Source organism: Haliotis rubra, unplaced genomic scaffold, assembly GCF_003918875.1.
Source record: "Haliotis rubra isolate DU_JTF1 unplaced genomic scaffold, ASM391887v1 Scf80, whole genome shotgun sequence".
NCBI classification, from domain to species: domain Eukaryota; kingdom Metazoa; phylum Mollusca; class Gastropoda; order Lepetellida; family Haliotidae; genus Haliotis; species Haliotis rubra.
The window spans coordinates 1,529,688-1,555,575 of NW_025767524.1; the positions used below are offsets into that span (position 1 = coordinate 1,529,688).

The following is a 25,888-nucleotide window of genomic DNA, read 5'->3' on the forward strand; positions in this document are numbered from 1 at the left end:
CCTCTAGGTAGCTGTAGGTGGTCGGTGAACCAAGCAATTATGTGTGTCAAATCAACCAAAACAATTCCTGCACCTTAAAGGCAACTGGCATAGCCCGAACCATGAAAACAAAGACGAAGTTCGATGTGGGTTAAGTGTCTTGGGAGGCATCCCAGACACAATTTGCATAGGCTCTGAAGAACCAATAGGCTGGTAAGATGCGCCGTGTTGGAAATAACATGAGTGGTGAATCGCCGAATTCGGTGAATCAACTCAATTGGTAGGCAAGGTCCGAGGAACGGATTATTGACGAATGCTGACAGTTCGATGAATGCTGACGATTCAGTGATCTTGAACGGCCAGGTGAACTGGTTCGGCGATATGAAGCGGTTCAGCCTGGTGAAACGGGACGAGTCGGGCTAGTAAATCGGTTCAGCTTAGTGATCTGATTCAGAATGGTAAGCCGGAACGTTGATGTGATCTGGATCGGCATTTTGATCTGGATCGTGACTGTGATCTGGATCAGTTTGGTAATCCGAAACGTTTAAATGATCTCAGCCGATGGAGAGATCTAGAACGATCAGATGAACCGGTGAGGTGAAATGTTCCGGCCGAGGTGAATTGGTTCAACGAGGTGAATCGTTTCGGTGAAGAAAGCCGTTATGGCGAGGCGAACCGTTTCGGTGCGATGAATCGAACCGATGATGTGAACCATTTTGGCGATAAGAAACAGTCTTATATATGGCGAATTGAGTCGATGTCGTGATCCAATACGCCTTGGCGAAAAGGTTCGTCCTGGTGAATCCATTCGGTGTGGCGAACCGATTCAGTGTGGTGAATCGGTTCGGTGATTTGACGATGTAGATCGGCTGTATGAGTCGGCTGGCAACACATAGCAGTTCGATGAGGCGGAACGACGAGTAGACATCTGACGATGCGCCAATAAAATCATCACCCTCCGACATGGGAATCTCCAAATGACGAGCAGTTAGTACTGGTTGTTGAAAGCGGGGTTTTTGTCGGGTGATCAACTGTTGAAGTGTAACGAGCTCTGTCTGCCAGCCAACGGGAGCAAGCATGTCTATATGCTCTAAAAACGTCCCTGATAAGGGAGCACATTACCGACAACGCTTGCTTCAGGAACACAGGTCAATACAACCCACACATGATGAGTGGGGATCCGAGGAAGAAAATATTGTTACATTGTGCACAAAATTACGCTACTTTGGGTTAACTACCCATGATATATTTCTCATGTTAACTTTTAAGGAAAACTGAGAACTCTCACAATACGTCCACACAGTGGTGCGACAAGAAGAAGAATGATCACTCTGAGGTAGTCACGTGGGTAGACAGGGGAACGTGCTGCACGCTTAGCCAGGGACTAGGGACCTGTCCTATAAAGAGAGCAGCCTGGGGAACACGGGCGTATGGACAAGAGAGGCCTACAGGAAAAGTTCTCATTCGTTCCACTCAGCGTCGAAGCAAGAGAGAGAAGTGCAAATCGTGAGATAGGATAAGTTTAAAAATTAGTGTAAATAGTATCCAACACAAAGGACAGCTCATTTGCAAACTGTAAGAATGTAAATGGTTAGAAACAGAAAAAGAAAAAATGACCCATGTCCTATTGCAGTAAATGGGTAAAAACATATGACACATGGTATATGGCAAGCAATGTCTTTACACAAAATGTCGAATGGATTTTGTGAATCTTCTTTTCCCAACTACCCTATTTCATGATATGAACATGATAAAGTAAAAGTCTCTGACAGAAATATTTGACATGATGATACAATGTTCAAGACAAGACATCATGTTCAGATAATAAACAATTTTACCAACAGTCTAGAAACATCAATTATGAACTGGTTCTGTGACTTCTACTAAATAAACTTGAAATGTTATCCTTTTTACACACACAACAAATTAAATGATTAAAATTGAAACTGTCTTGCCATTTTTTGGCTGAACAGACTAATTCAAAATCCCCTAATTGCAACTATGTTCTACAGGAACGTTTCAAGCCCTGACAATTCCATGAAAACACTACATGATGTTTATTGTAACTTGCAGCAAGGTTTTAGGCTGTTCAACATACACAGCATCTCGGTGATGATGCCACAAAAAGTGCTCTGGTTACCTCCCCTTGTTCAGCAATACGCTGGAGCAGAGACTCTCAGGACAACATTCTGCTCCCCTTTGCTCGTATAGCCATGTCAGTTTCAGGAGCAGTGTTGACTTTCTCATTGCTTGTGTTTGTGGAGGTGATTTACACACCACACAGCCTTCTCAACATGTTCAAGGCTGCTACACGTACTTCAGCTCAGGGCAGGTTGTGGTTGTGGTTGTGGTTTCAAATATTTCTCAGTCAAGTTCAAGTTCAGCTTTTTCATTCTGTCATTTATTCCATGTATCACAGATGATTCTTCATACAGCTACACCATCCACTGTCTTCTTATGTAGATACAGACATTCTATAATCTTAATTGGATAGTGGTACACAAATCTTTACCACTTCTAGTGAACCAGATCTCCAGTTCACCATGATCATCTGGTCCATGGCCATTACTTTACTTGTGTAAAGGCTCTTCTTTACTCGTAAAAATGTTAATCTTATTCTAAGCTTTTGCTTACAGTTTATCACCATGCATAAAACTGACACAAAAACATTCATATAAATGGCTTTCTTATGATTATGCTTTTGAATGCATGACAGGAAAACTATCCTTTCTTCAAGAAGTAGCCTGCTTGCATCCCAGCATGCTTGTTTGAATGTTGTAGAAGCTGTGCACAATTTAAACCCAACTTTCCTGCAATACACTAGTCTGTCTCACAGTCCCTGAAAAGCACTATTTATCCTTCTGCTTAGCCCTCACTGCAATGGTAGAGCCCTAAATGAAGGAAGTCTAGATTTCCTCAGGTTCAGGTTCCTGTTAATCAACCAACTCAATGGGGTCCTTTTCAATTAAAAAGGAATTATTTGTTTACATCAAAATTATATATATTCAGAGACTAAGCATTAGTTAACCCAACACATTTACGAAGCTTCTCAATCAAGCAGTAACCAATAACTAATGTACATGGCACCAATGACACATGGCACCAATGACAACCTTTAGACCAACAACATGTAGCAAGGAGATGGGCAGCAGACCATGGGCATCAGTTCCTTTTTAACAAGCGCTTAACATGTGCATAAAATGGGCATATACTGTTGGCTCATCATGCTTATCATGCTATTGCTGGTCAGGGTGACCTCTTGTTTTTGCTGCTGTAGGTCAGGGTAACTGCTTTGATTTTTGCTTTTGCTGGTCAGGGTGACTGACCTCTTGTTTTTGCTATTGCCAGTCAGGGTGACCTCTTCTTTATGCTATTGTTGGTCAAGATGGCCATTTGTTTTGGCTATTGCTGGTCAAGATGGCTCCTTCTTTTTGCTATTGCTGGTCAAGATGGACCTCTTGTTTTTGCTATTGCTGGTCAAAGTGACCTCTTGGTTTTGCTATTGCTGGTCAAGATGGCTCCTTCTTTTTGCTATTGCTGGTCAAGGTGGCCTTTTGTTTCTGCTATTGCTGGTCAAGGTGGCCTTTTGTTTCTGCTATTGCTGGTCAAGGTGACCTCTTGTTTTTGCTATTGCTGGTCAAGATGGCTCCTTCTTTTTGCTACTGCTGGTCAAGGTGGCCTTTTGTTTCTGCTATTGCTGGTCAAGGTGACCTTGTTTTTGCTATTGCTGGTCAAGATGGCTCCTTCTTTTTGCTATTGCTGGTCAAGGTGGCCTTTTGTTTCTGCTATTGCTGGTCAAGGTAACCTCTTGTTTTTGCTATTGCTGACAATGATTCCGTATTACGAGCCTTCTATTGTCATGAAACGATACGTAGATATATCATACCTTTCAATTTTTCTTCTGAAGTTGGAAATTAAAAATTAAAATACCTGACTAAGCTAATATTATCCTGTTCATTCAATGTATTTGTCACGAAGAATATCCAGGTTTAATTCCCCAATGGGTACAATGTGAAGCCCATTTCTGATGTCCTGTAATATTGCTAAAAACCGACCTAAACATTTATCACTCACTCATACAATGCATAAAAAATACCTTAAACACAGTTCAACTCATGTTATTTCCTTTACCTGAGCATGTTAAGGGGGAAACGTAGCGGACTGGGGGAACTGGGTATGGTGCTGGGATGAGGCCAATTAGTGGCTCAACAGGAATGAATCCAGCACCACTAACAAGTTTGCTAACTCAATTATATTTTTGTACAATAAGATGTAGAAAGTTAGTGATCATAGCCATGACAGGGATAGAAATTATAGAAAAGGGATAGAAAAGTTATATTTTCACTTGTCAGGGTGAATGACCTGCCACAGAGTTGCCATTAAAGGTCACATAAACCCTAGGGGGTTAAAATACATCAATCACTAACTGGCATCGTTATAAATGAAACCCCGTCATTAAAACTACTCATTTCGACCTTTAATTGACTTAAATCGACCTTTTTGACAACAGTGCACAATTCTCACCCGCGAACGAAATTTCAACCAATCAGAGCGGCGCGCGTCTGTGACGTCATATGAGGAATAGCTTTGAGGGCCGATGCAGAATTCATCTACATTTTAGGGGTTAAATTATCTTGTTTACAGGCTTGTATAAACCTGAAATCGTGACAGTTGTTGTGGAAAATAAAAGCTATATGTTCTCACAATCTACTGTCATTTAATTTTGTCTCCTGCTTTGCCTAGTTTCCGAGTTACAACTTGTTTTCATAGGCGATTCTGTCAAAATCGATTGGTGTCGTTAGGCCCTATTTGTATAATGACTGATCCAAATCGATCCCATTTCTGTGTTTTTTACCTCGATATTTAATCATGTCATGTTAAAATCTGTTTGTATTCTCAAAACAGTGTCGGCCCATAAGTTTTCACATCCAATACAGCAATTAATACTCCCTTGTTGTAACCCGTGTTAGGTGGTATAAACCTACACATGTTATTTGTCATCATTCACTTACGAGCTCTGTCTGCCAGCCAACGGAGCAAGCATGTCTATATGCTCTAAAAACGTCCTTGAAAAGGGAGCACATTCCCGACAACGCTTGCTTCAGGAACACAGGTCAATACAACCAACACATGATAAGAGGGGATCCAAGGAAGAAAATATTGTTATATTGTGCGCAAAATTACGCTACTTTGGGTTAACTACCCATGATATATTTCTCATGTTAACTTTTAAGGAAAACTGAAAACTCTCACAATACGTCCACACAGTGGTGTGACAAGAAGTAGAATGATCACTCTGAGGTAGTCACGTGGGTAGACAGGGGAACATGCTGCACGCTTAGCCAGGGACTAGTGACCTGTCCGATAAAGAGAGCAGCCTGGGGAACACGGGCGTATGGACAAGAGAGGCCTACAGGAAAATTTCTCATTCGTTCCACTCAGCGTCGAAGCAAGAGAGAGAAGTGCATATGGAGATAGGATAAGTTTAAAAATTAGTGTAAATAGTATCCAACACAAAGGACAGCTCATTTTCAAACTGTAAGCATGTACATGGTTAGAAACAGAAAAAGAAAAAATGACCCATATCCTATTGCAGTAAATGGGTAAAAACATATGACACATGGTATATGAGATCTTCTAAGCAATAATTCTATTTAATTTACACATAAATGTCTTGAATGGAGTTTGGTGTGAATCTTTTCTTTTCCAGCAACTACCCTATTCACAAATGATATGAACATGATAGCGAGCCAAAAGTCATCAAGCTACTGCCTGACAGAAATATTTGACATGATGATACCATGTTCAAGACAAGACACCATGTTCATATAATAAACAATTTTACAAACAGTCTAGAAACATCAATTATGAACTGGTTCTGTGACTTCTACTAAATAACCTTGACATTTTATCCTTTTATACACCCAACAAATTACAAATGATCAAAATTGAAACTGTCTTGCCATTTTTGCCTGAACAGACAAATTCAAAAATCCCCTAATTGCAACCATATGTTCTACAGGAACGCTTTCAAGCCCCTGACAATTCCATGACAACACTACATGATGTTTATTGTAACTTGCAGCAAGGTTTTAGGCTGTTGAACATACACCGCATCTCGGTGATGATGCCACAAAAAGTGCTCTGGTTACCTCCCCTTGTTCAGCAATACGCTGGAGCAGAGACTCTCAGGACAACAATCTGCTCCCCTTTGCTCGTATAGCCATGTCAGTTTCAGGAGCAGTGTTGACTTTCTCATTGCTTGTGTTTGTGGAGGTGATTTACACACACCACACAGCCTTCTCAACATGTTCCAGGCTGCTACACGTACTTCAGCTCAGGGCAGGTTGTGGTTTCAACTATATCTCACAGTCAAGTTCAAGTTCAGCTTTTTCAATCTGTCATTTATTCCATGTAACACAGATGATTCTTCATACAGCTACACCATCTACTGTCTTCTTATGTAGATACAGACATTCTATAATCTTAATTGGATAGTGGTACACAAATCTTTACCACTTCTAGTGAACAAGATCTCCAGTTCACCATGATCATCTGGTCCATGGCCATTACTTTACTTGTGTAAAGGCTCTTCTTTACTCGTAAAAATGTTAATCTTATTCTAAGCTTTTGCTTACAGTTTATCACCATGCATAAAACTGACACAAAAACATTCATAAATGGCTTTCTTATGATTATGCTTTTGAATGCATGACAGGAAAACTATCCTTTCTTCAAGAAGTAGCCTGCTTGCATCCCAGCATGCTTGTTTGAATGTTGTAATAGCTGTGCACAATTTAAACCCAACTTTCCTGCAAACACTAGTCTGTCTCACAGTCCCTGAAAAGCACTATTTATCCTTCTGCTTAGCCCTCACTGCAATGGTAGAGCCCTAAATGAAGGAAGTCTAGATTTCCTCAGGTTCAGGTTCCTGTGAATCAACCAACTCACTGGGGTCCTTTTCAATTAAAAAGGAATTATTTGTTTGCATCAAAATTATATATATTCAGAGACTAAGCATTAGTTAACCCAACACATTTACGAAGCTTCTCAATCAAGCAGTAACCAGTAACTAATGTACACGGAACAATGACACATGGCACCAATGACAACCTTTAGACCAACAACATGTAGCAAGGAGATGGGCAGCAGACCATGGGCATCAGTTCCTTTTTAACAAGCGCTTAACATGTGCATAAAATGGGCATATACTGTTGACTCATCATGCTTATCATGGTATTGCTGGTCAGGGTGACCTCTTGTTTTTGCTACTGCAGGTCAGGGTGACTGCTTTGATTTTTGCTTTTGCTGGTCAGGGTGACTGACCTCTTGTTTTTGCTATTGCCAGTCAGGGTGACCTCTTCTTTATGCTATTGTTGGTCAAGATGGCCATTTGTTTTTGCTATTGCTGGTCAAGATGGTTCCTTCTTTTTGCTATTGCTGGTCAAGATGGACCCTTCTTTTTGCTTTTGCTGGTCATGGTGACCTCTTGTTTTTGCTATTGCTGGTCAAGGTGACCTCTTGTTTTTGCTATTGCTGGTCAAGATGGCTCCTTCTTTTTGCTATTGCTGGTCAAGGTGGCCTTTTGTTTTTGCTATTGCTGGTCAAGGTGACCTCTTGTTTTTGCTATTGCTGGTCAAGATGGCTCCTTCTTTTTGCTATTGCTGGTCAAGGTGACCTTTTGTTTCTGCTATTGCTGGTCAAGGTGGCCTTTTGCTTTTGCTATTGCTGGTCAAGGTGGCCTTTTGTTTCTGCTATTGCTGGTCAAGGTGACCTCTTGTTTTGCTATTGCTGGTCAAGATAGCTTCTTCTTTGCTACTGCTGGTCAAGGTGGCCTTTTGTTTTGCTATTGCTGGTCAAGGTGCTTGGCTATTGCTGGTCAAGATGGCTCCTTCTTTTGCTATTGCTGGTCAAGGTGGCCTCTTATTGCTGGTCAAGGTGACCTCTTGTTTTGCTATTGCTGGTCAAGATAACCTCTTGTTTTTGATTGCTGACAATGATTTCTACATGAAATGATACGTAGATATATCATACCTTTCAATTTTTCTTCTGAAGTTGGAAATTAAAAATTAAAATACCTGACTAAGCTAATATTATCCTGTTCATTCAATGCATTTGTCACGAAGAATATCCAGGTTTAATTCCCCAATGGGTACAATGTGAAGCCCATTTCTGATGTCCTGTAATATTGCTAAAAACCGACCTAAACATTTATCACTCACTCATACAATGCATAAAAAATACCTTAAACACAGTTCAACTCATGTTATTTCCTTTACCTGAGCATGTTAAGGGGGAAACGTGGCGGACTGGGGAACTGGGTATGGTGCTGGGATGAGGCCAATTAGCAGCTCAACAGGAATGAATCAAGCACCACTAACAAGTTTGCTAACTCAATTATATGCTTCTGAGTTCCTGATCCTGAACTGATGACAAGTATCAGTTTAGAAAAGGGACTTATGCTAATTTTGAACCCTGTCAAAATCTGACAATAACTGCTCATGCATACATAACCAATGCCTATTACTTTTATCATAACATGACTATAAGGTTACCTCCAATATTGTTGAGCATAGTCTTTCCTCATGTCAACATAGTTACATATTCCTAACACTAAGGATATTTTCACACTTATAGTATACTCACCCTGAGATAGAACAGGGAAGTCAAGGAACTGTCCTATCTGATAGATCTCCATTGCTTCGTCTACTATGGTCATCTGACACCGCCCACTGGACACCATTGCCTGGACCTCACTGAGACTGCACATGCTGGAACTACCTCGCACAATACACGACAGGTCCACTGTGTCCTGGTACACTGCGTTAAGCAGAACCCTTGCATACCGCCGCGAGATCACAGACTCGTCTAATACTATCCTAGATGGGGTATGCAGAGCCCGTTCTGTCAGTTCCTCACCAGATCGAGCTCGTCTGATGATCAAGTTCCTGAAAAATGGAGACCTTGCTGCCAAGATGGCTTTGTGGCAAGGGAACTCCAACTTTGAAGTCCGGTTAGAACAATGCATAGATTGTGAGGCCTCAGCCAGACTGGCCCCGAGCATTTCAGCCTGGTCATTCTCAGAGGAAAAGACTAACACAGCATCACTGTTTTCACTGTTGTCCAGCAGCACCTTTAGATCATGTTCCAGCTGATTAGGTATCCCAAACTCCTCCGCAAGTTGTGGCAGGATCTCATTTGTCTCTATACTCAGTTCTTGTGTGTTCAGCTCGTCTGTGTAGAGATACCGTAACAAGGCTGAAAACAAATGAATATCCACTCTTGGTGTTTTCAACTTTACCAGTACTGATGCACCATAGTCTGGATGGTGAGACAAAAGGTTCCTGAAAAATGGACTTCTCAATGACAGGATTGACCTGTGAGCTGGAAAACAGGCTCCACGATATATCAAATCCACATCAGTGCAAAATTTGTATTCATAGAGTGTTGCCAGGTCCTGGCGTAGGGTGTGGGCAATGGGTCGAGCAAGACTTGCAGCTGCTGCCAACTCCTTCAATGCTGCAAGAGCCTCGTACTCATGAACCAATGCACTTATATCACGAACATGCCATGTGGAAATTAATTCTCGTAATGCCTTGCCATAATCCAATGATCGACTGTGCCGTCTTGCTCGTATCAGCTTCTTACGAAGTGTGGCAAATTTGGATGTTTTTTTCTTCTTGTCGCGTGCACTAAGTTCACCGTCGGACACAACATAGGCCTGAGAGAGGCGGGCAAAGGCAGACCTTGCAGAAGCCTGTGTCCTCTCAGGTAGGGAGGAGTTAGCTCCCATTGTCTACAGTTGGTGCCGGTTACAGTTCACTTTCATCGTCAACACCTGAAACAGAGAAACAACACTATGAGCACTGAGCATTTCCTAACTTATCACAATCCCATGTTCCTGTTTAAATCCTGGCCAGTTATTCCTGCCTCTTAATTTAGCATACTTAACTTGGCAGCAGTGATGTCAACACTAACTGAGGTTTTCAGGCTTTGGTGTAACCAATGAGGCTAAAAAAAGTCCATTTAGCATGTTTGCTAGGCCTATAGATAGATGTATGTGTAACATAGGAAACATGCATTGATGCAAGTAATATAGCAGCTTGCAACCTCTGAAAAATACTGAAACAAAATGACTTTGACTTTGAATTGTTTAATATGAATATCCCTGAAAAATGAATATCAAAGTTATCAAACATTGGAAATATTGAGCATTCACTAACAAGAACATTAACTCAAGCTGTTGGGTGTTCCCCCATCTCCCAAGGTTTTAGAAAAACCTGTTGAAAGTGTCTTGGCAACACACGTGAAAGCTCCACACAATACACTGTTAACTGTAATGCACTAACACAAATGTGGTGTTTCAAGTTCAAAAGAAATGTGGCTGTATGTGCAAGAAGTTCCCTGTCGAATGCTCCATGTGACTTCCTCTCCATTACATTTCCTGCATATAAATGATTCAAGATACACAATAGTAAAAACACAATCTGCGGTTAGGAAAAGCATAACAGTGTATTTTTTGGTTCAATAGTGTAATTATTATGCCACAAATGTTGGGCATCTCTGTAGGTACCCAAGGTTTGAGAAATGGCAATGATCAGCCTGAATCAATACCACAATATTCAACAAAATACCAACACAACAATTGTTATACAAAAACCTCTTTCAGATCACATGAAACAAATTCATCACTGTAACAAATTTGGACCCTCATGTATGTGGCAATACTTATGCAGTGAGATCATTAGATGTAATTCATTTCAATATGTATAGACATATAATTCCATATTTCCAGCCATGTTTAATCAATTGAAGTTATGAAGAACAGCATTATTCAAACTGAAAGTTCAATATACCCCAACATATAACATATACCCCTCCTCTCAAACCAGACGTTCACCAAATAAAAGTATATTATTGCAATGCATCGCAGTTTCCTTCTGAGATTTGACAAGTCTATCCAAATTTCCTGACCCGAAAAATTCTGCGGCTGCCCGTATGATAACAACAGTGACATGGGCCGAGGAGGGAACGACGTGTACTCAGTGCATGCCTTGGCTAGTGTATGTTTGATGATCGTCTCCTGTCAACATCACCTGAAGACAATCAAACACTGCTCCATACAGGGCTCCTGATTCCTTCACCAATAACACTGACAACATTAACATGAACAATCACAAAAATTAACCCTAACAGCACCAGCAGCACATCATACCCACAAGCCTGTAACTCACATTTTAATATATTAATATATGAACTTTTGAAAATTATTGAAATTCAAAAAAATATCTCATTGAGTGCATAAGACATGTTTAACAAAACAAGAAACTTTCCAGTCTCTGTCGATTATGAAAATCCAAAGACATTTTTAGTAATCATGGTTATCATCATTGTGCAAAATTAAAGAGGTTTCTTGGGTGAGTCTTCACTGACAGTTAAATCTTGGGACCACTGTAATCTTTCGAGCATGCCAACATTATGACAAAGCCCCATTGAATTGCATGCTTAACTGCATCATGCACTGTATTTCTAAAACTGGTTGTTTTATAAACAGTGGAAACCTGATAAGTAAAATTTCAAGGGATTTCTCGCCAAAATTGTTTACTTATCAGGTATTTTACTTATCCAAACTTATAAAAACCTGCAAATGACAACCATATGCATGTATATGTATGCATATGTAACAATGAACAACTTATCAGGGCTGGCCTCCAGTTGTCAGTGTATTGTCAACTGCATGACGCCAGCGAGCTGTAAGTAGGATGTTTGTTTGACTGGAGACTGACACGACTGCCCCTCATGTCGGATTATGTGGTGATCGCTAATTTAGTTATCCAGTCTCTTTTGTTAAGTAATTTACTTCCAGGGACCGTGAGAAGACGTTTAGTTAAGCGGTATTGTTTACTTATCCGAGTTTAGTTAACCGGACTCTAATAGTGATAATTAATGAAGAAATTTGCCGGGACCAAAGAAAAGTGTTTACTTATCAGGTCTGTTTAGTTAAGCATGGTCTTTACTTAGGCGGTTTCCGGTGTCTTGCTGTGATATTGCTGGAATGTTGCTAAAAGCAACTCATCACTAAGCCTGACCATCCAATCCAGTTGCTTCTTACCAGCATAGAGACATATTCAAAATATACTGCTCACAAGCTATACCCATGACAATCATTGTGGACTAGCTTCTACATGATGAGATGGGAGTGAAAGGGTTAAGGCAACTGTTGCCCAAAAGGTTAGGCAACTCATTGACCAGCTCATCAGCCCCATGTCGTCATTCTGTATTGATCACATCAATATTATAGAATGTACAAGCTCCAGCATGTATAGAAAGAATTCATGCTAATAAGCCAATCAACAGTATTTGTCCTCACTTCAGCTGTAAAGTGTCACATTTCACCTTTGTTGTTTCAAAATATTTTTTCCACTTTTCCTCATCTGATGATGTATGAGTTTCAGTATGTGCAGCATCTGATTCTATACATGACAACTGATTACACATTGTCAAAACTCTAAATCTAATATAATTCAGTTATATGTGTGAGTTCATCTACATGTGACAATTTGCAAGTATGGACAATTTCACTGTGATGGGTAAAATATGATAAAGAGTCTAGCTGTTACAGCCATGTATATGTAGAGATTATCATCTACAGTTTTTCACATAAAAAGTATACCGTATATCAATATATTAAGACTCATACTTTAGTGTAATATGTTACAACAAAATACACATCACATCCATGAAATAACCACATATTAACATGCATTATGATATCACTTCCTTTCGGATAACATAAACAGAACACTGATTGATTAACAATCAACAAACTTAACAAATACACAAGAGACGGTATAATTTTAAGGCCATCTTGAGCTGGCCTTAATGAGCATCTACCACAGTAACCATTGTTTCTCAAGTCTATACTTATCCTCTTTTCCATAAACATGCAAACATTACCCTGTGCACCGTATGTCCAACAGTGTTTACTGATCGTCACTTCAACAGGAACTGCTCTATACTGCTTGTACAACACACTTAAAAACTCACTTCCTCATGTTGTGATATACAAAAGCAATAAGTGGGCAACTGCTACCCAGCTTGATACTCTTCACAACATGGTCACCTACTACCCACATCATTTATTATCAGAGTTATTATATATTTCTTGCACAAGATTTTAGTGCTGGAGCCACTGACCAAATAATCTGTCAATTGATCAATCTCGCTTGTGTCACCGATTATCGATGGGCCCGGGAGAGTAATCGATATTCATAAAAAATGAAACATGAAATTGAACTTTAGAAAGCATGTTTCTTATCGTTATGTTTGTTAAATCAAGACATAAACTACTGATGCAGTTTCCTGACTCATAAAACTGCAATGTGAACAACATACTCGCATGCATGTCTCAACAGGAAGTATCCTCAATCGTCTTGAGTCTCGTTATTGCCCACATTATTTTTGAGGATTACAATCGATTATTGATTGATTACTGACCTCTGATTATCGATCTGCATATTGCGAGCAATAATATGCACAACTAGATTTACTACCTTGACTGGTCCTTAAAAACACTGGCATGCTTTAACATGCAAGACCCTTTCAACTGCATTTCCTCGTGTGATCACAACAAATATTCTGTTATAGATCAGGAAGGACATTAGCAACACTGCAATGTTATCAGTGAAACTACTTCAAGTCCTTTTCTTTGCCATTCTGATAGCACTTCATCCAGGGAGTGATCTCTTACAACAGTGTGGGAGTCTGTTGACTATCTGAGCCCAATTCTTCTTTGATCATTCATCAATAAAAACTGTCTGCCCTAAACATTCGACTTAAGTATTCACCCCCTGCATTATATCTATCATATTCTTTCTATATCAGAACAGCATACACGATACAAGATATTTATTCAAATCCAACCGACTGACTGACTGAGTTTGGTTTTACGCCGCTTCTAGCAATATTCCAGCAATGTCTAGGTGGACACCAGAAATGGGCTTCACAGGGAAATAAACCTTTCAAAATTTCCCACTAGACTACAGGACCAGTGAGTGGACAATAATTAGCAGTCCTGCCTGAACTTCACTGGTCCAAAATAACATTTGTTGATTTACTTAACTATCAATACAAAATTCACTGGCCACCAGGACCACTGCAAACTTATCATTTAGTGGTCCTGATGAATTTTTACTTGCCAGGGACCACAGGACCACCATAAATTTCACACACTGGCTTCACAGACAGTACCAGAAGCAGAGAAATATACATTGTGATACAACTTGAAATAAAGAAAGTAATATAATGTCATGGATGGCAACAGGAAAATCTATTTTCAGCAGGAAACTTAATATTGTGTCATTGAATTGGTTCACAGAAGAGAACTGATCCATTTGAAATAAAATCGGTGGAAATCTGCGGATTAGAGGAAAACTGACACACAACAAATTATGATGGGATTGTTAGTTTGGGCTAACACAGATTTGAACAGTTTTGCTGTCTAATGTTGGAGGAAAGCCCAAAGTAAAGAAGGAGTTAGAAGTTCCCCACTTTGGTGAAACCCATGAGCTTGGACATGGTGCTACCCAACCAAGAAACATTATCTCTGGGTATCAGCAGTGTTTCCGTTCTCCGGTATATACCTGAAAATCGCCGGTAAAATTTCTTGGGGACTGGTAAATTGACAGCCAGCAAGACACTGTGTCCGGTAAATAATCATGTATTAAATTAAAACATCATGGGTAAGCGAAATGACAGTCTTGGCTGTGCTTTCATAGTCACAAAAATTGTTATGCTTTGGAAATACCCAGGCTAAAAATAACTTTAAAATGAGTACTTACAGTATGGTAATAGGATATGACCGGCAAATTTAATTCATGACCAGTAAAATTTTAGGTCACCAGACACAGTGTCCGATAAACATGATAAATAATTAAGTCAGTGGAAATACTGAACAGGATACAAACCCACAATCATAGGTTTCTTTCTCAAGGGACGCACATTTGCATAGTACATTGCAGGGTTTTAGTCTGTGTAATCCATGCTGCCTAATACGATATGGTGACACACACGGACACGTGGAAGGAAGTGCTGCACCAAACATACATCCATATCAAAACCAAGCTCTTGACGCTGCAGGAGCTGTCAGCTCCATATGTTCTGGCATGGCAGATGTGTAGCAAGTCAAGAAATGTAACACTCCAGATTAAAATTCTTGGACTGCTGCAGTTTAGCTTTTTTATCTGATATAAACTGACTCTGGATCTTCTCCTTATCAGTAGATGGAAGAGCCAAAATCCTTACCCTTGCAATTCGAAAAATGGACTTCAAGCTCAAAAAGCAAGTGTTTACGATTTCCCTATGTACCATGTTTACTCTGTGGGATTCAGAGGATGGGAGAGGTTGTGAAAATGACATTTAAGGAAGATGAGAGATGCTGTCCGATCATCAATTCATTTACATATGGTTTCCATGGAAACAAATCTATCCACATCATTAGATGAAAGGAAGGGGGAATGAAGTCTGAATGTTTGAGGAAGTAATCTTTTCACACATGAAAACATGTTAAGTGAGGACATAATTGATTCTCTGAATTGAAACAACCCTGGTTCAACTTCAATAAAACTATTCAATTTTCTTCTGTAAATAATTAATTATAGTTATAAGGCTGTAACATTTCTGCAAAAAGTTGGACTGATTAAATGTAAACAGCTGGTCAACTTTCAATAGTGTTAAGTGTGTCTGCTAGTCTGCTAAATCATTTCTACAGGGGTAGGCACGAGAGCTCTTATGATTCACTCGTATATTAATCACACCTTATCCTTTAATACATGAATTCCATTCATTATTTGCAATCACTGGCATCAGACATTCACGAATTGTTTAGTAAACATGTTTTTGCTTCAACTCATCTGTTATTTTCAAAATTGTGATAAACATGATAAATATGGAATATAGCCAGGCAGGGTATTAGTCAACATTCTCAAATATTTAATTGGGCAGTAATGTGGTCACTGGTCACTGAAATTATAAATTAACACAGACAGCAGCATCAAAACTTTCTAAATAAATAATCATGATATTGTTTCACTCAACTGAATCAGGGGTTTACCTTGACTCACAAAAATGGGGATCCCGGGGCCCCTAATTATTAGTTTTAAGGGTCCTTGCAGGCAATACGATGGTCTTGTGACATAGCGATGTGGGGAACTGTAGGTTTTGATCATTTCTTTAGAGCCTGGACTGAATCATTGATAATCTGGACTGTTGGGTGAAATGATGTACGTAACTGCTTTTGAAAGAAACAACCAAACACTTAGAAAAGTCATAGATGTGTTGTGAGTACAGTGAATAATATTGTGCCTGATCGTGTGTGTGTGTGTGTGTGTGTGTGTGTGTGTGTGTGTGTGTGTGTGCGTGTGTGTGTGTGTGTGTGTGTCCATTCTCTTCATTTGTGCGTACTGGACACACATTTGCCCATTCCTTAAAGCCCTGTTGAATCATACAACAATTACAGAATTGTAGAAATATGTTCATATTTATTCCCTTTATTTGTGGTAAGTGTTATGCATTCATACCAGCCCTAGTAGACTGGGAATACTGAACTAGTCCACAGCTCATTTAGGAATAGTGCTCATGGAAACTCACAAAATTAGAAGATAAAACAACTAAACCATCTAAGCTGTTACTTGCCTCAGACTCATGGACCAGTGACTTTCTATCCCTGATCTACTGCCAATATGAAGAAATGGATCACAAAAGTCAAATCATCAAATACATGGCATAATATAGCATTGGAAACACTGCATTAGCCTCATTTAACATCAGGTCATGTAGGTCTTATAGTAAAAGTAAATTAGAGCACTGCCACAACTTTTCTTAAACTACAACTTCACTGTAATCCCTGTTAATTTGAGGGAAACATGTAAATGTTTGCTCAACATAGAGAATCAATTGGGTTTTTTTCTAAACAAACCATGATAAAGTATTATCAACATGTCATTAAATTATTTTCAAAAGTTAATTAGCTAAAGGTTATCATCTGAGTGTTTTTGGGAAATAGTAAATTTTCTTTAATATGAATAAACATTGCATTTACCTGTCTTTATTGGATCTGCTCACATATTTCAAGCTTAAACTATACTATGATAATCATAAATTCTTAAAAAAGGAAATTAATCTTGAAACATAGCCTAATGAAACTGGTCAATAGTCAGTGCCTTGATAATTATGGTAACAAATGGAATCTTAAAAGGAGTGAACATTCCCTCTCCACACACAAAATCAATGACAATGTCGTCATTTCAACATTTTAATTTTAACACAATTACGTTTCACATGTCTAAAGTTTCAAATGCCAGAAAGGTTAAAACAAACCATTAACTAATGCAAAGTTTCTCCATGCTTAAGTAAGTGTGATGAAGTAGTCACACATGCATCACTGGAAATGCTGAAAAACTCTTTCTACTTTCCTTTCCTGCAAATTTCCCCTCCCACCAATGCTACTCATCCTCGGATATCTCTCCTTCTCTTTTCTCTCATTCATCTCCATAACTTACACTTCAGAGCACTCAGATAGAAGTTAAACTCCATGTTTATGCCTCCAGAAAACCAGAGAAGTGCCTTGTGTCTCACTTTATATTAATGCCATGCTGGCAGCGAGATTCCCATTGAGTGGGCTTCAGTCAGCCGTTGCACTGCTACACAAACATAGCTTGCTAACAGACTGTGATACTTACTGATAACATCGCTGTTCCAGTGTCTTGTAGGTCTGGCAACGTCATTTTTATGGGACATAATTTGGTTAACAGACTGACTGACTGGAAAAAATGAAAATGAAGTATCTAGGTAGAAATCTCAGTTACCTAACGCCATGTTAGCTGAAGTTGCATGTGATCAGCTCCCCTTTGACAAGAGACACTAAAATATTTATGAAAAAGCTTTCAGTTCACCACTACACTCTAGTTTTGATTCATTAGAAAATATTATTTTGTCTCAGTTGCAACTTTTGTGTTTAAATTAAAACAACCAAATGCCCTGCCTCCGGAAAAAATACATTCCAATAAAATCTCATCTGACAGAACATGAGGGTCAAGAAGTCCTTATCATAACCCTAATGCTGAACATTAGATAATTATATACATGATCCCTAGCTTCAAATACTATAGAATCAAATTACTAAGAGCCCCCTCAACCTTAAACTCTGTTATAAACACAACATGAAGGATAGTAATCATGAAACATTATACAGCCATCTCTTGCATCCACTCAACTTGAGCAATGAGCATACTGATGTATTAATATACTAATATCTGAAGTGTCTATTTCAGAAACATTGGTTAAAACAGCATGCTCACCACAATGACGTCAATTACTTCATTGGTAAAAATAATCTCATTTTGGTCACTTGTTTTACTATAATGTTATACAAAGAAACACCTTCACATTTTAGTAATTTCACAGGATATCATGGCTATGGGTAATATATATCCATGGAGACTAATGAGAGTTTTGTTTCTGCCAACAGAACTGTGAATCTAATGCATGACATTGTGTCACGCAGCCTTTTAGAACATTATCTCAGTTATATAACAACTGTCTCTTTGAAGGGGCGGACACAGTAAGGAAACAACACCAGCACAGCTGTACAGATTCTAACCTAATCTGTGAGCCTGCAGCCTCACCCAAGTACGTAACAACTGCCACACAACCAATTAGTACATGTCTCTATTGAAAATCATGTTGAAAGGCATTAATTATATCCCTGAAATGTGAATAGCAAACAAAACCTTGTCCTTTCATATAACTTGCTACTTACATTGTACACAATACTGAACATCAGAATACCTTAAATACAAAATGGAATACCATATCCTGAAACGTTTACAAAGTTTCCTAAAATACGTCTCATCAAAAGCACACAACCAACCTGAGTTAACCACACTGCATGAGTGGTACATGTTTAAAGTAGAAGTGAGACCAAAGCCTTACTCACTGTCTGTATCCCTGCATCGTCTGAGTGAATCATTTCTATCACAGCAGCTGGGACAATCGCTGTCATGATTATACACCGATACTTTGTATACAAAGGAATTCACTCTACATTGCTCTGTGATAAATTACTTTATCAGCATACTGAAGGACCTCAGTGCGTGATTCAATATCTGAATTAATACTGTAGAAAATAATACTGTGTACATGCAGATATGCTGGCTTTCATCACACTCTCATATTGATCTGAGCTGTGGAAATATTATCACAATGGAAATACTGCAGCATTTTGTCATGTTTATGGAAACACAAATATAAATTTTTCATACTTCTTGACACTGATCATAAAAAAACTTTTTCAAAAGCCAAATCATATCACTTAAATGAATACATAACTATGAATCACTATGGTAACAAAATATAAAGATTATATTTATTTCTATCGCACCAGTTAGAATGGTTAGTATAAGAAAACAGTTTGGATTAACTATTGATCTAGTTTAGGGAGATCGATAATCATTAACTATGTGACCGCCTCCGTGGTGTAGTGGTTAGAGCGTCTGCCCGGAGAGCGGAAGGTCGCGGGTTCGATCCCCGACCGCGTCATACCAAAAGACGTTAAAATATGGTACTTGTTGGTCCCTGCCTGGCGCTCGGCATTAATGGGTACATCAAGGACTGGTTGGCTCGGAGTCAGTTTAATGTGTCTGAGTGGGGTATTCATGCTTCACTGCGGCATGGTATCTCAGTGAGCTAGCACTATAAAACCAGCTTAAGTCTGGGCTAGTACAAGCAGCCGCACCTACACATACACACGCAAGCACGTCGTCATATGAGCGAAATATTCTCAAGCACGACATTAAACCCAATTTCACCTCACCTCACCCATTAACTATATATTTATCTATTATTGATAAATACTGAAAAAGTACCTTTGAGCAGAAATGCAAAAAATGCCCAAAAGAAATCAACATATTTTCCATCACTGATAAGTGGTAACACATTTTTATGAATGGATTACTATCACATACTGCATTCTGATATAATTTACAAGCAGACCACAACTAAAGACGGAACTTTGAGTATTGAGTGGGAACATTACAACTCCATTTTATCACTACAGTTTATGTAATAAACTTTTGATAACATAATTTGCATATCCATAATCATTCATAATTCTTCCCATCGACGATATTTCTGAGTATCAATCATCTTAGCAAGCCAAAGTCTGCATTACTAAGTGTCAAAGCATCCTTGTAACAGCCTTTTTCACAAACCTGAAGAATGAGTGATTGAGGTTTAACATCACTTTGAACAGTATACTAGCCACATGTATATCACAGCATGTTAGCTTAATGCCTGAAGAAAGCCATAAGTGATGCATGATGTAACCCACAAACATGGTTGTCGTGCTGACATAACAACAAACAACTTAACGACAGGGATTAGAACCCATGATAATAGTTTTCTAGTGTTTCAAAGGGTGGGGTAGCCCAGTGGTTAAAGTGTTCGCTCGTCACGGCGAAGACCCAGGATTCATTCCCAACACAGGTACAATGTGTGAAGCTCATTGCCCGTGTCCCCTGCCATGATATTGCTGAAATATTGCTAAAAGCAGTGTAAAACTAAACTCACTCACTCACTCACTAGAGGGTCCAAGCAATACAACTCTGTAGAGCCAATTTAGAAGAAAACTGGACAACCCAGAAGATTTCAGGATCTTCACATTATTATCATAACATCAAAATCAAGGACCCCCTTAAGTTCTAACTTAGAATGAAGCAACAGTCCATCAGGCAACCAACATTACAAGTGTTTACAAATTCTCTAAACCATAACAGATCCCAAATTGAAATTCAACATTAAAATAACAGTCATGAAATAAAGAAAGTTCAAGTGCATACAATTTAATCCAAACTGCTAAACACACAAATATATTTTGCAAAAACGTTTGTTTATATCTACCTGTTTTCAGACTGATCTTTTCGCTTTTATCATCATCACCATCATCATCAAGGTTACAAGGAAACACCTTCCACGCGGCAGATGACAATGGCCTGTTACTGACTGCCACAAGAACCCGTGACAGCCTTGGTGAAGTGTAAGTCTCATCATGACCAACAAATAACACACCTCACATCAATCTGCTAATGATGATGATAGGAATGCTGCTTCCAGATTATCACACCACAGCCATGCCTGTTACAACAGGTACTTGCAGACCTGGCTAGCTGACGATATACGTATGTACAAATCTGACACTAATGAACACTTTCATATTTCATTAAAACCAACAAACCTTTCTTAAACAGAAATCGACTCCACTTCAAGTCAAGTACACAGACAGCTGTAGTCATACACATATTCTTTTCTACAACATGTCATTTGCAGCAGTGGAAAGCATTTTCAGCAAAGCTATTGAACTACCATGACTGCTATCGTATTGTCACGGTTATTCAATTATTGATTAACTAGTTTCACACACATGCAGGCTGATGGCTTTGCCCAAACCTTAAGCAGAATGCATAAACTCCACATGCAAAATTCTAATATCAATAACCACAAAGCATTTTCAAAATCAACAAACTAAACAATTTGTCAAATTCATGATTTAAGAAACTCCATATTCATTCAGTGCATTATATTTCACTGTATAAAGCAGCTCTGAATATTTGTGAAGAAGCTGAGTTTAGAGATGAAATTTAATTTTAAACTGATTATAGAAAACCTTGGTAATAAAGTAGAAATTGAAACCTCATTTTTCAAAGATCCATCCTGAATGATCGACAGAAAGGACTGAAAGGAATTTAAACTGATTATAGAAAACCTTGGTTCTAAAGTAGAAATTGAAAATCCACATTTGAAAGAATCCTCCTGATTAATCAACAGAAAGGACTGAAAGGAATATTTGAATTTAATATTAATAATACTCCTGCATTACATTTAAACAAAGAAGTCCTGTTGCAACCAACATGACACACGCACAAGGACTATAGCATCACACGGAACACAAACAAAACAGTTTACCTGAATCCAGAGCAGAAACCACCAGCTCATGAACATACACGTCTAATGCAGAAACACTCTCAACACAATAGGCAAAAACTCAACCCTATAATTTTCTTCAGAATTTCAAGCTCCAAACCAGTACAAACTATACATGCATGTAAGCAGGTAGTTTTATAGAAAACATGAGATTTATGTAAATTTCTCAAACGCCTACAAAGGTATGTACTTAGGGCCAGGTTAAAAACTACATAAACAATAACCTTTTCCACCTGACATGGGCAAGTGGGTGCTGGGTATATGTGAACAGTCTCATACTGTCATCCTCCACAAACAGGTGCTTATTACCATGTGAATATGCCCCGTACTGCCAGCATTGCTAGGGCCACATTAAACATGACAGAGGCTCTTCAAGCATGACAAATGCAGTGTCACCCCTTACTTATGTCTTACTGTAACTCAAGCCTACCACATACCTTGTACACAAGGATGTCAATCTAAATAAACACACCATAATAACATACATGGAATATTATCATTCCAATATCACAAGGTTAAACCACTGGATACCAAACTAATGTCTTTCCAACGAACCCCTTGTATGACTAACAGATATATGCTCAAGTTACACTAGATACCATCAACCATAAAAACCAAAGATTAACTGGTCTCCACTGTCCCACAAAACACATTACAATGGGTGTAAAAAGTGAAAGAGCAGTGAAAAGCACATGAAAGGACAACTGAGAACCAGTGATGACATCATCTGTCTGCTAAAAGGGTAAACATGTCTTGCCATAATTTGCAACTGACATTAAGACAATTTGTGCAAACAATTGCATGTGCTGGTTGAAATCAGTCCTTGCTTGTCATGTAGCCTTAATTCTGAATTTAAAGGGCAATGTATGCATTGAAAAGGTTCTGGTATTGGCAACTGCTCATATATTCATGTGTAGAAACAAACCCATTTTGGTCACTAGTACTTATCTTGCTATGGTGATCAATTAATAAAAGTATTATGTCCAAAGGAATCATCTCAAATCATATTTCTAGTAATCCTACTCATATGTAAATAGGCGATGTTAAATAATGCAATATCAATGTATCAGTATATTACTGGTCTCAATGACTCACTATCAATAGTAAACATGGTAAATTTACAATTAACTGCCATAAAAAATGTGTACACATTCTGGGATTACCTTTATCAAGGAGGAAATACATTCAATATAAAGCATTTAATGGATCAGCCAAGATCATATTTAGCACTCAATTGATTATTTACAGGCCTATATAGATAAGCTTGTATCTCTGCACACACATATCAACTCATTCAGTCATCATGTTCATATATCTGTGATACTTTAATCATGTTTACCTAAAGATATTTGAACATCTAATCAATCAGTGACGCTATTTGTGAATCATAAAGAGACTGACAGATAACAGGGTTTTCAACCAGGATATAAAAATACTGTTAGGTATATCAAGGAAATTTGAACAGAAAGTCATCATGAATCCTATTCACAATTCATTCTACCTTGTTTGATCCCAGACATTGAACACAGTTCTGAAAACACTGACACCACATTGCCTATAATGTTGACTAGCCTGATTAGCATCACAGGTGTCTCACAATACACTGATATAGCTGACTGACTGAGTTTGGTTTTCGCCGCTTTTAGCAATATTCCAGCAACATCACGGTGGGGGACACCAGAAATGGGCTTCACACATTGTACCCATGTGGGGATTCGAACCCGGGTCTTCGGCGTCTCGAGCCAATGCTTTAACCACTAGGCTACCCCACCGCCCACATACTGATATAGCATGAACGTTGGACAGTCTTCATTCATTATCAGCAACAACAACTCAAACTGCTGTTGCTTGTAATGTAAGCTGGACAATCAAAGGTTGTTTGTTGAACAAGACAATGGAAAATTTCCAAACAGTATAATAAGTAAATAAAGTTTCATAGTGAACATTACGATGTAATGATTTCACGAATGTTCATTACAGATATGTTTAATGTGAGCAAACAGTGCCAAACACGCCATGGCCTGTTACGATCACACTCATTATTCTATGTGGACCTAACAGCCATGCCACAAGATCAATACCAAGCATGTTGATCCAGTGGGCAATGTGGAGGGCAGATCCCTGGTTTAGAGACCCCTAGCCAGTGCCAAGGGCTGGCAGACAAGGACTTGCGCCATATTAAGTTGACCTGACTCACAAACCAAACAGCCTGTCCTCAACCTTGCACTGGCCTCAGATCTGCCCAGCACTGCCTTACCATTGGTTTGCTTCAGCAAACAGACTCTGGCTAAATTCTGTATTCATCAATATGAATTCTGAGCTAGTCTGATACTACATTCTACACTTTCAAATTTCCATTGCCTTAGATAAAAAGGCGACTTCACCCACATTGGTCAACTACGCTTGCAATGAGGCTGAAAGACATTCACCCTAGTAGAGTCCACGAGAGAGCAATTGTGTCAAAGGCACTTCTGACTCAGCATGTCATCCAAATATGCAAAGTTGATTGGAAAACAACCTGATAATAGATAAGGTATGAATTCTAACACAGATTTTGCATACTGACAATTTTTATTGTGACTTCAAATGACATTTGCGTTTATTTGTTGACTGGTAGCAGAACAAACATCAATAATTATAAGACATATATTCCAAGAAGAGCCTACAAGCTAGGAATCAAACATCCAAGATAACTTTTGGTAATATCTTTGCAAGACATGCAAGACATTCTGTTATTCTCTGTTGCAAGTAGGTAATTCTGTATTTCATATATGTATTTTCTTCTGAGGGAAAAATGATTAAGAAAGTATGTTTCCTGGTTTGATGTTGACACATCAGCTCAGTTAGTCTAATACATCTAATTATAATAATCATTTCTAATAACTCCCTTATGTGTAATATAAACATGTTTGCTATTGTAACTTGTGTCTATTAATGTGATAAACACATGTTTAAAGCATATGTCACAACAAGGTAATTTCAACACAATTAATTTAAGTATTCAATGACAATTAATTTAAGTATTTATATCTTAAGCTCATCATAATACTATCGTCCATCAGAGGGGATTTCAGACAAGAAAATGTACACCTCCAGAAACTTAAGCTTGTGGTAAGAGATGACTAAATGGATCAAGTGACCTGGCTCGGCAACTTGGTTGATGGCATGTCATTGTGTCCTGTGTGGATCAATGCTCATGGTGTAAATCACTGAATTGGCCGTTCCAGACTCCATTATTCACAAATTGCCATCATATAACTAGAATACTGTTAAGAGTGGCATTAAACAACAAACTAATTTAAATCATAATCCTAAACATGCTGAAGTGGCTTTTATTTTCCAGAAACAAGACCCTCATTAGAGCTTTTGTAATCAATCTTTTACATACTCATAATATTTATCCTGCTATAAATGTACCCTAATTGTCCATTGCGACCACACTAACCATGCTCACAGTGGCAGAACCAGCAATAACCATTAACATATAAATCCTAAATATGTAGAGAGTTCACAGCACATTACTAATAACTTAATATAAGCAACATGACTATGTTTGTTAGCACAGAGGGCACAGCATGTGCTATCACCCTTTCCATGGGGCTGACATGATATGTGATAGCCTGGAAAGTCAATCACACTCTGACATTCAAGTCCCCACATAATTACTCCATGTGTGATTATGGCCAGCACATGGCACTGATGTCCATTCAAACAGTTTATTGACTTAGTCACAGTTACACATAATGGACAACTAGCTCTGTCTGCTTGTCCTCAAGACCTCTCCTGAGCATACACCATGCAAGAGACTGAATTATACAGTAGAGTACACAGTATACAATTTCACATTATAGTTTAAGGGAGGTTCTGCTGTCTC

At 38.7% G+C, this 25,888-nt stretch overlaps 1 protein-coding gene across 3 annotated transcripts in view; it reads right to left on the reverse strand.

The window, feature by feature from the left end:
- LOC124261587 (BTB/POZ domain-containing protein 7-like) overlaps positions 1-25,888 on the reverse strand; it is a 46,014-nt gene that overhangs the window by 13,966 nt on the left and 6,160 nt on the right. For 2 of the 3 annotated variants that reach the window (XM_046695914.1, XM_046695912.1), the window contains exon 2: positions 8,626-9,817. In XM_046695914.1, coding sequence (XP_046551870.1) covers positions 8,626-9,772 — 1,147 coding nt within the window. In that variant the 5' untranslated portion in view covers positions 9,773-9,817. Of the gene's footprint in view, positions 1-8,625; positions 9,818-20,934; positions 21,037-25,888 lie in introns of all 3 variants that reach the window. The other variant, XM_046695913.1, reaches the window with a different exon arrangement.